The 13,544-nt window shown below is 47.2% G+C and overlaps 1 protein-coding gene across 1 annotated transcript; it reads right to left on the bottom strand.

The window, feature by feature from the left end:
• Positions 1–4,383: 4,383 nt before the first annotated feature.
• Positions 4,384–11,458, bottom strand: hyal4 (hyaluronidase 4). Its single transcript, XM_023792135.2, has 4 exons — positions 11,350–11,458; positions 6,692–7,717; positions 6,033–6,122; positions 4,384–5,785 (listed from the first exon to the last, which is right to left on the bottom strand). Exons 2-4 carry the CDS (start codon positions 7,628–7,630, stop codon positions 5,390–5,392), a joined length of 1,425 nt encoding a protein of 474 aa, XP_023647903.2. The 5' UTR covers positions 7,631–7,717; positions 11,350–11,458; the 3' UTR covers positions 4,384–5,389.
• Positions 11,459–13,544: the final 2,086 nt, after the last annotated feature.

The following is a 13,544-nucleotide window of genomic DNA, read 5'->3' as shown; positions in this document are numbered from 1 at the left end:
AAGTTAATGCCGGTGAAACTCATTCGGGATAAGTCAGTTTTTCAAAGGGAGCTGTGTAGTACTGTAGATTAGTCTAGCTGGATCCAATCGTCCTAGATGATTGCGAGCGCCCACGCTGCTTGAAAAGCCCATATATAAAGTCTAGAAAACATGATCAGGAAGTCTTTGATTTGCTGCGACAAAATCACAAAAGAAAGGTTGCACCTTTTCACACAAGAGCAGGACCTCGTATTAGAAGGATATGAAGAATTCCATCCATCCATCCATTAGCTTCCGCTTGTCTGGGGTTCGGGTCGCGGGGGTAACAGCTTCAGGAGAGATACGCTGACCTCCCTCTCCCCAGCCACCTCTACCAGCTCCTCGGGGAGGATGCCGAGGCATTCCCAGGCCAGCCGAGAGATATAATCCCTCCAGCATGTCCTGGGTCTGCCCCGGGGCCTCCTCCCTGTAGGACATGCACGGAAAACCTCTCCGGGTAGCCGCCCAGGAGGCATCCGTGCCAGGTGTCCAAACCACCTCAACTGGCTCCTTTCGACATGAAGAAGCAGCGGTTCTACTCTGAGACTCTCCCGGATATCCAAAATTCTCACCTTATCTCTAAGGGAAAGTCCAGACACCCTGCGGAGAAACCTAATTTCGGCTGCCTGTATTCACAATCTCATTCTTTCAGTCATTACCCATAGCTCATGACCATATGTGATGGTAGGGACAAAGATGGACTAATAGATCGAGAGCTTTGCTTTCCGGCTCAGTTCTTTCTTAGCTACGATGAACCATAAAACTGCAGACGCCGCTCCGATTCGTCTATCCAGCTCTCGATCTCGCCTACCCTCACTCATGAACCCCGAAATACTTGAACTCCTCCACTTGCGAGGCATTCCTGAGACCACCAAACTGGACACCCTCAACACCCTGGCTGCACCTAGAAATCTTATCCATAAATATTATGGCCCTTGCGGAGCCCAACCCGCACTGGGAACACATCCGACTTATTACCAGCAATGCGGACCAAGCTTCTGCTCCGTTCATACAGGGACCAAATTTCCCACAATAGTGGACCCCGAACCCCACAGGGGCACCTCGGGGAACCCGGTCATAAGCCTTTTCCAAGTTCACAAAACACATGTAGACTGGATAGGCAAACTCCCAGGCCCCCTCCAGTACCCTCGTAAGAGTATAAAGCTGGTAGAGTGTTCCACGGCCAGGACGAAAATCGCATTGTTCCTCCTGAATCCGAGATTTGACTATCTATCTCACCCTCCTCTCCAGTACCCCGGAAAAGACGTTCCCAGGAAGGCTGAGAAGTGTGATCCCCCTGTAGTTGGAAAACACCCTCCGGTCCCCTTTCTTAAATAAGGGGACCACCACCCTGGTCTGCCAATCCAGCAGCACTGTCCCTGACCTCCACACGCTGTTGAGAAGGTGTGTCAGCCATGACAGCCCCACAACATCCAGAGCCTTTAGGTACTCTTGGTGGATCTTGTCCACCCCCAGGGCCCGGCCACCACGTAGCTCTTTAACCACCCTGGCCACCTCAGCCCAGTGCAGCCAAGCTCAGGCTCCTTCCTCACCAGAGAGGTGACATTCCATGTCCCGAAAACCAGTTTTGTCAGCCGGGTATTGGACCGCCAGGGCCTCCCTTGGCCGCCACCCGATCCATAATGCACTGAACCCACATTTCCCTTGCGGGTGGTGGGCCCACATGGGGACGGTCCCGCATGCCTCTTTCGGGCTGGGCCCAGCCGGGCCCCACGGACCAAGGCCCGGTCACCAGGCGCTCTCCAACAGGCCCCTCCCCCAGGCCTGGCTCCAGGGTGGGGCACCAGTGAACCTAGTCTGGTCGAAGGGAAACAAGACCTTGATAGGATTCTTTGTCATAGGGTTTTTTTTGGATTTCTCTTTGTCTGGCCCCTCCCCTGGGAACTTTTGGCATTGAGAGACCCTACCAGGGGCTATTGCCCCTACAACATAGCCCTCAGGTTCACTGAGGCACGCAAACCACAGGGTAGGATCTCCTTGCTCAATTTTATGCCAGCCACCCCTCACAACCAGAACCCTGACCCCATGGCAGACCACAATGCCTTCCCCAACCGCCAGGGGTCGGTCATCGGGGGGTTCTGTCATACCTGCAGGCAGAGTGGCAATCAACACAGCTGTGAACAATTAAGGGAATGCCCACTCCCCTACTTAAACCTGCAACCTGCGGTATTTGTGATTATGCAATTGCTGAGCGTTATAATCCTGTCTTTGTTTCAGCTCCATACTACCCGACTTTCCCTGCCTCCACTTCCCGCGCCTCCTGAATCTTCCCAATCCCGTCCGACCTAGCCCCGCTCCTCCCTCATGGATCTTCCCCATGTCTCCTGTCCATGTGTCTGGATTGTTCTTTTGGCTTCCTGACCTTTATGCTCCTGGCTCATCGACTACTCTCATGGATCATGCTCTTAGTTTTTGTGCTTGGTATGGACTGATCTCTGGTTTTGACCCTGTCTGCCCCTTGGATCACGATTTGACTTCTGCTAATAAACGGATCCTGGTGAATAGCCCAGAGTGTCCTGATGTGAGTGTTACAATGATAGGATGCCACCTGTGCAATAAATCCATTCATAATATTTCCTAGCTACTAAATATTCCATGGTCAACTGTGGTATTATAACAAATAACTATTACATACTGTTCTATTAGTAGGTGGCAATACTAACTCACTAAATTCCTGTTTTAGCTATATCGCAATGCAATATCCATGCTGTTGTAACTTTGTTGTTGACATTGTAAAAGCATGATAGGCTGCAGCCACGTATAGTAAAAGGATAATTAAGACTTTGCACATTTTATTTCAAGTGGCTTTTATAGGATTTCTAATCTGTGTGCCCTGCAATAAACTGATTTATTTTTAATGTTTTTATTTAACAGTTGTCTTTGTGAAAAGCAACACACAAGTGAAGATACTGTAAGACAGCAGGGTCAGTGTCCCTGGAGCAGTTGGGATAGTGGTCTTGCTCCAAGGCCTAACAGTGACATCACTCTGTCAGCCACGGGAGTTAATAACCTACAGAGATGATTACACTATAAGGACATACTTATGTAATGACCCCAATTAATTAGTGGAATTGGCTAATTGCAGCCATTGCTGGATATTTAAGCACATAGTTGCTTGCACATCCCCTGCAACCAACATTAGGAGCAGAATAAGTGGTTTTATAAAAGAGTGACTTTCCACATGGATTCAATTTGCTGAATTTCAGCTCTGCTAGAGCTGTCCTAGTCAACTGCAAGTGAAGTGATTGAGAAGTGGAAACATCTGGCAGCAAATTGCATTGCAAAGTGGTAGGCATCATAAACTCAATCCGAATGCAGCAAATCCCACCAGCAGTGTTCCAACATCTACTGGAAAACCTTCCCAGAAGATCAGAGGCTATTATAGCAACAAAGGGTGCACCAAATTCATATTAAAACATTTGGTTTCCAGAATGAGATGTGGCACAGTGTATTTACAAACAATATGTGACCATCTACAAAAATCAAAATGAATTTTAATTTCAATACAAGAAACAGAAGGACAAAGAGGTCATTAATTCCACTTGTATCATGTTTAATTTTGCAGTCACTTGCATTATGTGCAGTTGAATATTTAAGATCCTTTTTGCACCCAGTATGTTTTAGTATGGCTTATGGCTGACGTACATGTAATTTTTAGCATTCTGCTGGCCCAAGTTGACTTTCACAGTGACCCGTTAGCATTACGAAGCCCTGACAGGTGCTACAACCTAACTGTCCTGTGTATTGCGTTCTCACCCTATGCTTACAAAGCAACGATATTTAAGGAGGCTATCAAGTATGGAAGAGGATTAGGGCCACCATGAAAATATTATTTGAATTCTGACTTTTTTTCTAAATTCAGAATTCTGAGAAAAAAAGTCAGAATTCAAATAATATTTTCATGGTGGCCCTAACCCTCCTCCGTAATCAACCAGCTTGAGAACATTTAATGTTTGTCTTTGAGCTCCTGAACATATCTACTGCTGAGGAGCTTTTCTTCAGACAGCTAAAGCCATAGAAACATTCAAAATAAACTTAAATCATTACTCTCTGGAATCTGGGACTTTTTCCTGTATATTTCCATGTGTACCTGGGACCAGAGAGTTGGTATAAAGGCCATTTTCACAGATTCACAGGGTATATAAAAAACCTGTAAACATTTTTTGGCCACTCACAGTGCGTTAAGTGGTCCGTATCACAGTGAGGCTGCACTTCAAGCAGCACATTCTAAAGCCGAGGTCTCTAACTCTGGTCCTGGAGAGCTACCATCCAATAGTTTTTCTGTCCCACTTGGCTTCTGATGAGCCACACCTGCTCCTGGTATTTAACCTGAGAACAGGTGTGGCTCATCAGAAGCCGGGTAGGATAGAAAACCTACTGGATAGTAGCTCTGCAGGACTGGAGTTGGAGACCCTGGTTCTAAACTATAGAGTGTCCCTGTCAACATTCCTACTCCGATTAATGTCCAGATCCAAGGCTTTGCCCATCTGTTAGCGATTTGTTTTTATTATTTCCAATCTTGTTAATTTCTGTCACTATACTGTGTAACATGTGACTACAAGTGTGTCATACCTGTTCCTGATTAGTAATCAGCTAATTGAGCCTGCTTTGTGATCTTGCTCTGAGCCAGTGGTCATTAGAGCGCAACCTTATTCAAACAGAGCAGTGAACATTGTCCCGGTTAAGATGATGTCATTGCTCTTAGGGTGTAGGGCTCAGACTGGTTTTTGATTCAGAGGCTCACTTGTGGGGCTTGATGTGGCTTTTCACTTGGTTTTGGGTCTGGGTGTTGAGTATCAGTGTCCATGGTTGTTGTTGAGTGGCATCTTGTATTGATGGTCCTGCTCCCGCAGTCATGGTCCTGATTAGCCGGCATTCCTGTCCTTGGGGTTTCTCTGTGAATGTCCAACTTTCTGTGTTGTAGCCCCGTTTCTAGTTCCCCACTTCATGGTCTGGGTTCTCCAGTTTTCCGTACCTGAGTCCGCCTTCCTGTGCACCTCATTCAGTCAGCAGCCTAAGTCCCTTTGGTACTATTCCTCCAGTGAATAGTCAGCAGGTCTCAGGAGGCAGTGGAATGATTGGATGGATGGATGGATGGCCCTGATTGCTGTGCTTTGTCTCAGACCAGGAAGGCCAATAAATGTTTCTACCTGAAAGTTGACTTGTTACCAAATGTACACGTATAATATGTGTGTGACGTGTTAAAGAAATTTGCCATTATATAATAACAGGCCTATACTTTAAGATAGAAAAATAAAGTCTTTGCAATATAAATGACCAAAACTGGGATTAATCTTAGGAAGCTTATTGCTGTCAGTGTGCAGAGTAGGTTAGTTATCCTGCATAGTATTCACACAAGTACTGCACACAAGTTCAGCAGTAGAGCCAAAAGAAGTGCAACCGAAGTCCCAGTTTCCCTAGCAGAGCTCTCTACCATGGTAGCTAGACTGTCACAGTGGTCCCCTCCGTAACCTTGGTAACAGTGACAGCGGAACCGCTCCAAGAGCTGCTGGAGTTCCTGATCAGTGTGCCATCCCACGACGGCGAACCTCCCATCACCGGTAGGATCGATGCGGTAGCTCTCACTGCTCAGGTGCAGGTAATGCGACGCATGGGGATCCCTGCGGACACACCTGCCTCCTCCCTGGCACAGGAAGTCACTGCAGATCTCTGCCGCTCGCGTCACATTCATAATGTACTGGCCTAGCTGACGGCCCAGAAACGCTTTTACTTTGGAGCAGTTGTGCTGAGGACAGTTAAAGAGAAGCGCTGTTAACAAAGGGTTAATTCTCCATTAACATCCATCCATTATAACATCATTTAAAGAACAGAGGTATTGTGTGTGATGTCACGTATGGCTCCAATGTGCTGTTAATTGAAGGAGCATTCTAACTCTGAGCAATGCCTACTGAGGCATTGCAGTAGAATTGATCAGTATTCCCTGCAAACCTTTGGCTACTGCAGAGACACATGCAGAAAGTCCATAAACTCACTCTGGAGGAGGTGAGGTTGAGACTACCCCAAATGACAAAGCCGGCCGCACCCAGAGCTGCACTTTCCCCGATGGTGTGGACCAAGTCCTTCTGGAAAGAACAACAAAATGCTGTAAATGCCTGTGCACACACTAGACAAACAAGAGCATGAGTACTCATTTACATATTACGAGTACTCACATTTACATACTGTGGAAAATGTATCTAACTCAGTGTCTTTGGAATGCAGGAAGAAACAAGAATACCTGGAGGAAACCCATGCAATGCAGAGAACGCACAAACTCCGCATAAAAACTGTGCTGAAGCAAGCTGTGCTGAGTTGACTGTGCTGAAAAGCAAATGTTCCCATGTATTTGTGAGGCCTACCATCTGTGACCACAAGGTGGCAGCATGGATATCTGGACCTGCCACATGTTTTTCCAGACATCATTCAGAGAGGTTTTCCAGTGAGGCTAAAATGTCATTGCAAGGAGGGGATACCGTTTCACAGCAGAATTTTAGCTATGCTAAACCGCAGTTGTTAGTGGACAGGAATAAATGTTTTGAACTGATCGCTTCATGTAGAATGACCAGGAGGTTGCTCAGTAATATCACACACACAGCTGCTGTATTGACCCTTGGCTTCTCCAGTTAGACCCTGGTCTTTCGCCCAGGCTTACCGTGGTAAGGAAGGTCATGGCCTCTTCCCGGTAGCCCATACGCGTGTAGACAAAGGTTGGCAGCTCATAGTCAAGAGAGGTGAGACTGGCGATGCGCAGGGACTCCAGCACCCGACACCGAGAGAAGTGCAGGTTGCTGTCATTATCTGCGTGGCGGCGTCTGATGGCGACTGAGGGGTAGAGCGCCGTGCTGCTGTTCCACAGCCACAGCAGCTCGTCATTGCGCCTGCGCTCCTGCAGGGGGCAGGTGCCTGTGTAGTTGGTCTCGTCCACATTGTAATTGTGGCAATCGGGGTAGAGGTAGAAGCCCCAGAGGCCAAGGGGCCGAGTACGCATGCCCAGCATCAGTGTCTCCTGCATGAAGGCTGCGGCTCTCTCCTCGAACCCGTGCCGAGCCAGCTCCTCCACCTGGGCTTCGGACATGTTGGTGTAGGCTCCCCAAACCATCTCCCGCGACTTCCGGCGATAGATGTCCTTCTTGTGCCAATTGCGGTTCCATTGCGGCCTCCAGTACTCCCAGTCGATGACGGCCAGGCCGTGGAAGTCGCGGGAAGGGATGTAGTGGCGGATGTCCCGGTGGGCTTTGTGCAGGTGCGACTTGAGGCTGCAGTTCTGCGGCAGGCCGCCGTTAACAGGCATGCCCTGCTCCGTGTAGAAGGGGTAGTGGCCCAGTCGGTTAGCATAGAAGATGGTGACGTCCTGGCCCGTTCTCACGGCACGGGGACTGCCCTGGATGTGAAAGAGACTGAGGTCGATGCTCACGTTGTACTTGCTGACGCACATGTCCAAAGGGGCGTTCCAGGCAGCGATGAAGGGCTTGCGGCCAATCAGAGGCAGCTTGGCAGGTTTTAGAGCAAAGGCGACTTGAGCGAGGATGGTGAGCACATGGGTGATGTGAACGGCGTGGGGATTGGTGTTCCACGGCGTCACTTTAGGCATCCTGCTGCAATTCTCACCACAGGCAGCTGTCACTTGGCCGTCACAGCCGTCACCGCTTAGAATCCCAGCCTCCTTTCACGGCGGTGCCTGTGAGGTCAGAAAGCATCACATTTAACATGCTGTGAGCTTCAGTTTGCGTCGTCATCATCGTGTCACTCAGATGCCACATAATGTCACTCAGGGTGGCTGGTGTCACAGTGCTTCATATGTCCCATTATATCTTCCAGCTTCTAACCATGAATGTATTTTATGCAGCATTTCACATACAAATTAAAATATTATATTATACACAATTATATAACAGTTAGAGAATGTAATCCTTTGGACAATACTGTGAAGATGTAACCTGCAGAAAGAATGTAACCTTATTCCCTTAGAGCAGGGGGGCCCAACTCCAGTCCTGGGGGGCCGGAGCCCTGCGTAGCTTAGTTCTTTCCCTGTTCCACCACAAATGATTCAGCTCAAGAGCTGTGTGGTAATTAGCACAAGGAGTTGAATCAGGTGTGTTAAATGAGGGGAAACCCAAAAGTGTGCAGGGCTCTGGCCCCCCAGGACTGGAGTTGGGCCCCCCTGCCTTAGAGAATGCATGTCAGTCACTGCTGCACGATGTCGTCGTATAAGGATATATTTACACCCCAATTATATCTGAGGCTTATCTTGCCCCCACTTAAATCCCGCAACTTATCACCACGTTGAAGGTTAAAAAATATAATTATCTCTGTAGATCAGTAGTGTGTAGCCAACAGAAACTGCGAAGGCCTATTGCTGTAGGAACACCTGTGTGTTGAGTTCATCGCACCGCCTGTGTGTTGAGTTCGTCGCACCGCCTGTGTGTTGAGTTCGTCGCACCGCCTGTGTGTTGAGTTCGTCGCACCGCCTGTGTGTTGAGTTCGTCGCACCGCCTGTGTGTTGGGTTCGTCGCACCGCCTGTGTGTTGAGTTCGTCGCACCGCCTGTGTGTTGAGTTCGTCGCACCGCCTGTGTGTTGAGTTCATCGCACCGCCTGTGTGTTGAGTTCATCGCAACGCCTGTGTTTTGAGTTCATCGCACCGCCTGTGTGTTGAGTTCATCGCACCGCCTGTGTGTTGAGTTCATCGCACCGCCTGTGTGTTGAGTTCATCGCACCGCCTGTGTGTTGAGTTCATCGCAACGCCTGTGTGTTGAGTTCATCGCACCGCCTGTGTGTTGAGTTCATCGCACCGCCTGTGTGTTGAGTTCATCGCACCGCCTGTGTGTTGAGTTCATCGCACCGCCTGTGTGTTGAGTTCATCGCACCGCCTGTGTGTTGAGTTCATCGCACCGCCTGTGTGTTGAGTTCATCGCACCGCCTGTGTGTTGAGTTCATCGCAATGCCTGTGTGTTGAGTTCATCGCACCGCCTGTGTGTTGAGTTCATCGCACCGCCTGTGTGTTGAGTTCATCGCAACGCCTGTGTGTTGAGTTCATCGCACCGCCTGTGTGTTGAGTTCATCGCACCGCCTGTGTGTTGAGTTCATCGCACCGCCTGTGTGTTGAGTTCATCGCAACGCCTGTGTGTTGAGTTCATCGCACCGCCTGTGTGTTGAGTTCATCGCACCACATCGCTGTCCTTGAACAAATCACCCAGGTTCTGGGCTTATTGCAATATATATAAAAATATTGTTTTCCAGAGAAGCTAAATAGCACAATAGATAATTGGCAGCTTATCAAACAGGCGCGGGAATAATCAGACCCCTGAGGAAGAACATAATGGTGGCAAATGGTTGGTGCTTAGAGCGCCCCCTTGTGATGAATAACTATCAAGAGATAAGAAAAATGTGTAAGAATCAGTGTAATTTAGCATTAATCACATTTAAGACCGAATCCGATCAACACGAGCAGCTCCTGAATCCTGATTGGCTGGAAAGAAAAACCATATTATATATTATATACTGTATATTACACTGTGACTGTGTGGCCGTGTGGCGCTGACTCCATGCTGCAAGACTGCTTCCAGTGCACAGATTGGCAGGTCTTCAAACATGTAGCTACGAGTGAGGGAGAGGTAGACCTGGAGGAATATACCCTGACTGTCCTCAGCTACATCTCTATGTGTGTCCATGATGTCACCACCACAAAGAAGGTCACCATCTATAACAACCAGAAACCCTGACTGTCCTCAGCTACATCTCTAAGTGTGTTCATGATGTCACCACCACAAAGAAGGTCACCATCTATAACAACCAGAAACCCTGACTGTCCTCAGCTACATCTCTAAGTGTGTTCATGATGTCACCACCACAAAGAAGGTCACCATCTATAACAATTACCCTCACCTGTTTCTTGTTAGTACTGATTCCCAGTGTTTGGTTAATTGTCGAAGGTCTGCTGTTACACAGCACATCACTGCACATTCGGTTATATTAACCTGATTAGGCTGATGAAGCCCTTTTGCTATAGTTTGCTGTAGCGCAAGATGTCAGAGAAATTACCACCTTTCAGCCCAGTAGGACTGCAGCCAAAGTCCACTGAGTTGTTAAGCTAGCAGCCAAAAGGTATAGACGGCTCTTGGCAGATGTCGTACAGTAAAGCCTGTTTGTGCAGCTTGAGTGTGGCAGCAGCTCACACAGACAGGACGGTCATTTTCACTCTCAGGTCACACGTCACTCTTTCAAACATGTATGGATGAATACTTGGAGTTCCTTTGGCAAAGAACAAATCTTTCTGGACCCACAAGACTGTTCATGCTGAGAACTACCCTATATGTATGGAATTAATACTTGTCACTATGGTGATGTGTGTCTACATTATTCATGTTGGCGATTTTCATCATTAACTTCAGAAAGTGCACAGCAAGGCATTCCAGAAACTAGGGAAGGATACAAAATGACATTAGTGGTTACTTCACTGAGTCGTAAATGCCTCCAAAGCCCAAAGCGCTTGTTTGATCCAGCCACATGGCCAGACATGGACAGCAAGATCTACATCTGAGGTCTGCATCAATGTTTCAGTGTGCATATAGAATTATCACTATGGAAAATGTTCCTAAGCTTTTAAACTACAGCTGAAGTTTATTTGCACTGAAGTGTATTTGCACTAAACAAAAAGATCAGTGTTTCTGAACCCAGTCCTGAGGGATGCCCAGACAGTCCACATTTCTGCTCCCCCCCTGCTCCCAATCGCGCCTGTACCAGGTATACGGTGTTTGTGATTGGCTGGGAGCTGGGAGGGATCAAAGATGTGTACTGTCTGGGGGTTCCTGAGGACTGGGCTCAGAAACAATAGTCTAGACATCTCTGATATATCAGATTATGTATATCTGATTATGGCAAAAGGTGTTATGGCACAAGGCATGACGAGAATCAAGCACCTGCACATTTCTCCTTCTGAGACACAGAAAATGTAAAGTCATTAACATGTGACTTTGTTCATTTTAAACAATGTTTCAAATAGCAGGTATTTGATCTGTGATTTAATGGCTGGAGTTTTTACTTCAATGCTCGCAGAAGACACATTTCATACTCCTAATGTTTTCAAACTGAATTATAAAACCACTGGTAATGACTGAGTGATCCACCTGCCCTCCTCAGCAAACCACTAGGCATTGAAGGCGTGCACTGGCTAGCAGACATTAGCAATCACTTATAGAAAGCAGTTTCTCAGCTGTTACAGAATGTTTGAAGTAGTCTGGCTAGAAGCAAAGGTGAGGTTAGGGAGGCCTTGAGCTGTTAAGTCCGGAGGTCTGCTCTGAGGAGACGCTTACCCATGGGTTCGCTGCAGCTCTGCTACTCCAGGCATGGAAGACCTTCCTGAGAACGACGGGGGCTTGGCTGTCTCCCCGGGCTTCAGTGTCACATCACGTTCCCCCCCCCCGATGCCACAGTCTGCAGCATGATCCCGCCCTGGGCCTTTTTATACGACGGGAGAGAGAGGGAGTGTTTCCTGAGGAGGAGGAGGAACCCGAACCGGCTCATGGCACCGCTACACAGCAATTATCCTGGAGCAGAAAGGAAAGTGAAGGAGGAGACAGTGAGCAGTTTGCTGTGATCCAGTGGGCACCTTGGCACCCTGGTCGCTGATTAGCCTTACTGTACTTAATGTTGGTACAGGTTTGCCACCTGCCTGCTTCCACATAGACAGTGTGCCAGTGCTGTTGATGAAGTCCAGGACGTCCTGAAAAGTGCGCTGATCGCTTACAAGGCTCTGATGATGAGGCAAACTTGTAGGCATCCAGTTAATCTGAGCACCCATCACCCATCTCTGTCTCCATCACATATGCTTTGATTAATCAGTCGGTTACCACTTAGTCTAATACTGTCAAAGCACCAACTGACTCCTTTGACATTCTTATGGTCAGCCGCAAGCGTGCGCCACAAGCAATCAGCAGTGTGAAATGTTCCAGATGCATTTCAGGATTGGCTCCAAATGAGGCAGTTCATCCTGCACTGGTAATTGGTGTGTACAATAACCCCCTTAGCACAGGGGTCTTAAATGCTTATTGTCCTGTTAAAAGACCTAAATATACTGTTGGCCTGCAATTGTAAAGCTGGGTTTTTGAATATATTGTGTTAATATATAATATCAAGTTTCAATTTATTTGTCAAAATTACAATGAAATGTGTTGGACGAGAGGATACGCAAGGACACGTCTCTCAGTACTGGAGGACACATTAGTGAGTATATTTGTGAGCGTGGATGGTTGGCTATAGTTAGTGATAGAAGTTTGCTAAGTTTGCAATATTATTTAGTGTAAATGTGACATATTTATCCATTTTGAGAATATTGTGTGGACCATGTAAGATGGATGGTATTTTGAGGAAGGATCTCTGCTCAGACATAAAATAACTGGATGTCTTCAGTTAATGGCAAACATTACTCTGCGTCACTTTTACATGAAAGTTCCTGTTTTTAAAATAAGCCATAGGTTTTTGATAAATTGATAAGTTTCATTTGTCAGGCGAGGCAAAATTATTTATATAGCACAATTCAGATGCAAGGCAATTCAAAATGCTTTACAAAGGCAGACGGATATATTTAAATACATTAAAATCACATTTGAAAGAAAATAAAAAAGGCTAAAAGCCAAACAAACAAATAAATAGTTAACTGAAAATAAGTTACACCAGTAATGTTTTAAGCCCTGAGTTTTAGCAGGACCTCATGTCTGCAAGAAGCTCGTTCCACAGACGGGGAGCATAGACAGTGAACGCTGCTTCACCGTGCTTGGTCTTGTTCCTGGGAACGCTGAGTAAACCTTTCCCAGACGCCCTTTGGGGTCTGGATGCTTCATAATGTTCAAGTAAATCAGAAATGTATTTAGACCTGAGACCAATTAGCACTTTATACACAAGTAAAAATATTTTTGTATGGGCAGAAATATTCGGCAGCATCCTTTCTGAGTCTCGCTCACCATAAGGACACTTAGAGGGAAGCTGCCGTAGGAGTCCGTCATAAAGCAGCGCGTGCATCTCCGCTGGGATGGGCGGGATGAGGCGAGACTAACTGGCACTTCCTCATATTTATCGGAGCTTCAAAAAGATCCGGAGATTTCTGCTGATGGAGGCCAACCCTGGGGACACGCTTGGCTGCATCACAGAATCCAGGAAGATGCCCTTTTGCCATCAGGCTCAGACTGAAACTGTAGAGCTTCACGACGAGTCGGCTGGTTATTGGTGAACTGGGACAATTTGTCAATTTCTATTTTTCTCTCTCATTTTAAAGACATGATCCTAATTATAAATGTTAAAACGTTAAATATCACTGAAAGCTCAAGATCTGAACTTAAGTTAACAGACCACAGAGGCATAAAGATCTAGAGCGTGTCCCAGTTTAGCCTTTGTCCAGGTTCAGGACTGAGGTCTTTCTGCTTCAGGCCAAGTGGTAAGATGTCCTCCGTCCGTCCCTGGAGCTACTGATCCCTTTGGTTTGCTCGCAAAGAGGTTTACGGTCAAAGAAAGG

Source organism: Paramormyrops kingsleyae, chromosome 1 (genome assembly GCF_048594095.1).
Source record: "Paramormyrops kingsleyae isolate MSU_618 chromosome 1, PKINGS_0.4, whole genome shotgun sequence".
NCBI classification, from domain to species: domain Eukaryota; kingdom Metazoa; phylum Chordata; class Actinopteri; order Osteoglossiformes; family Mormyridae; genus Paramormyrops; species Paramormyrops kingsleyae.
The sequence above is the reverse complement of the archived record's forward strand: the minus strand, read 5'-3'. Positions and strand labels throughout refer to the sequence as shown.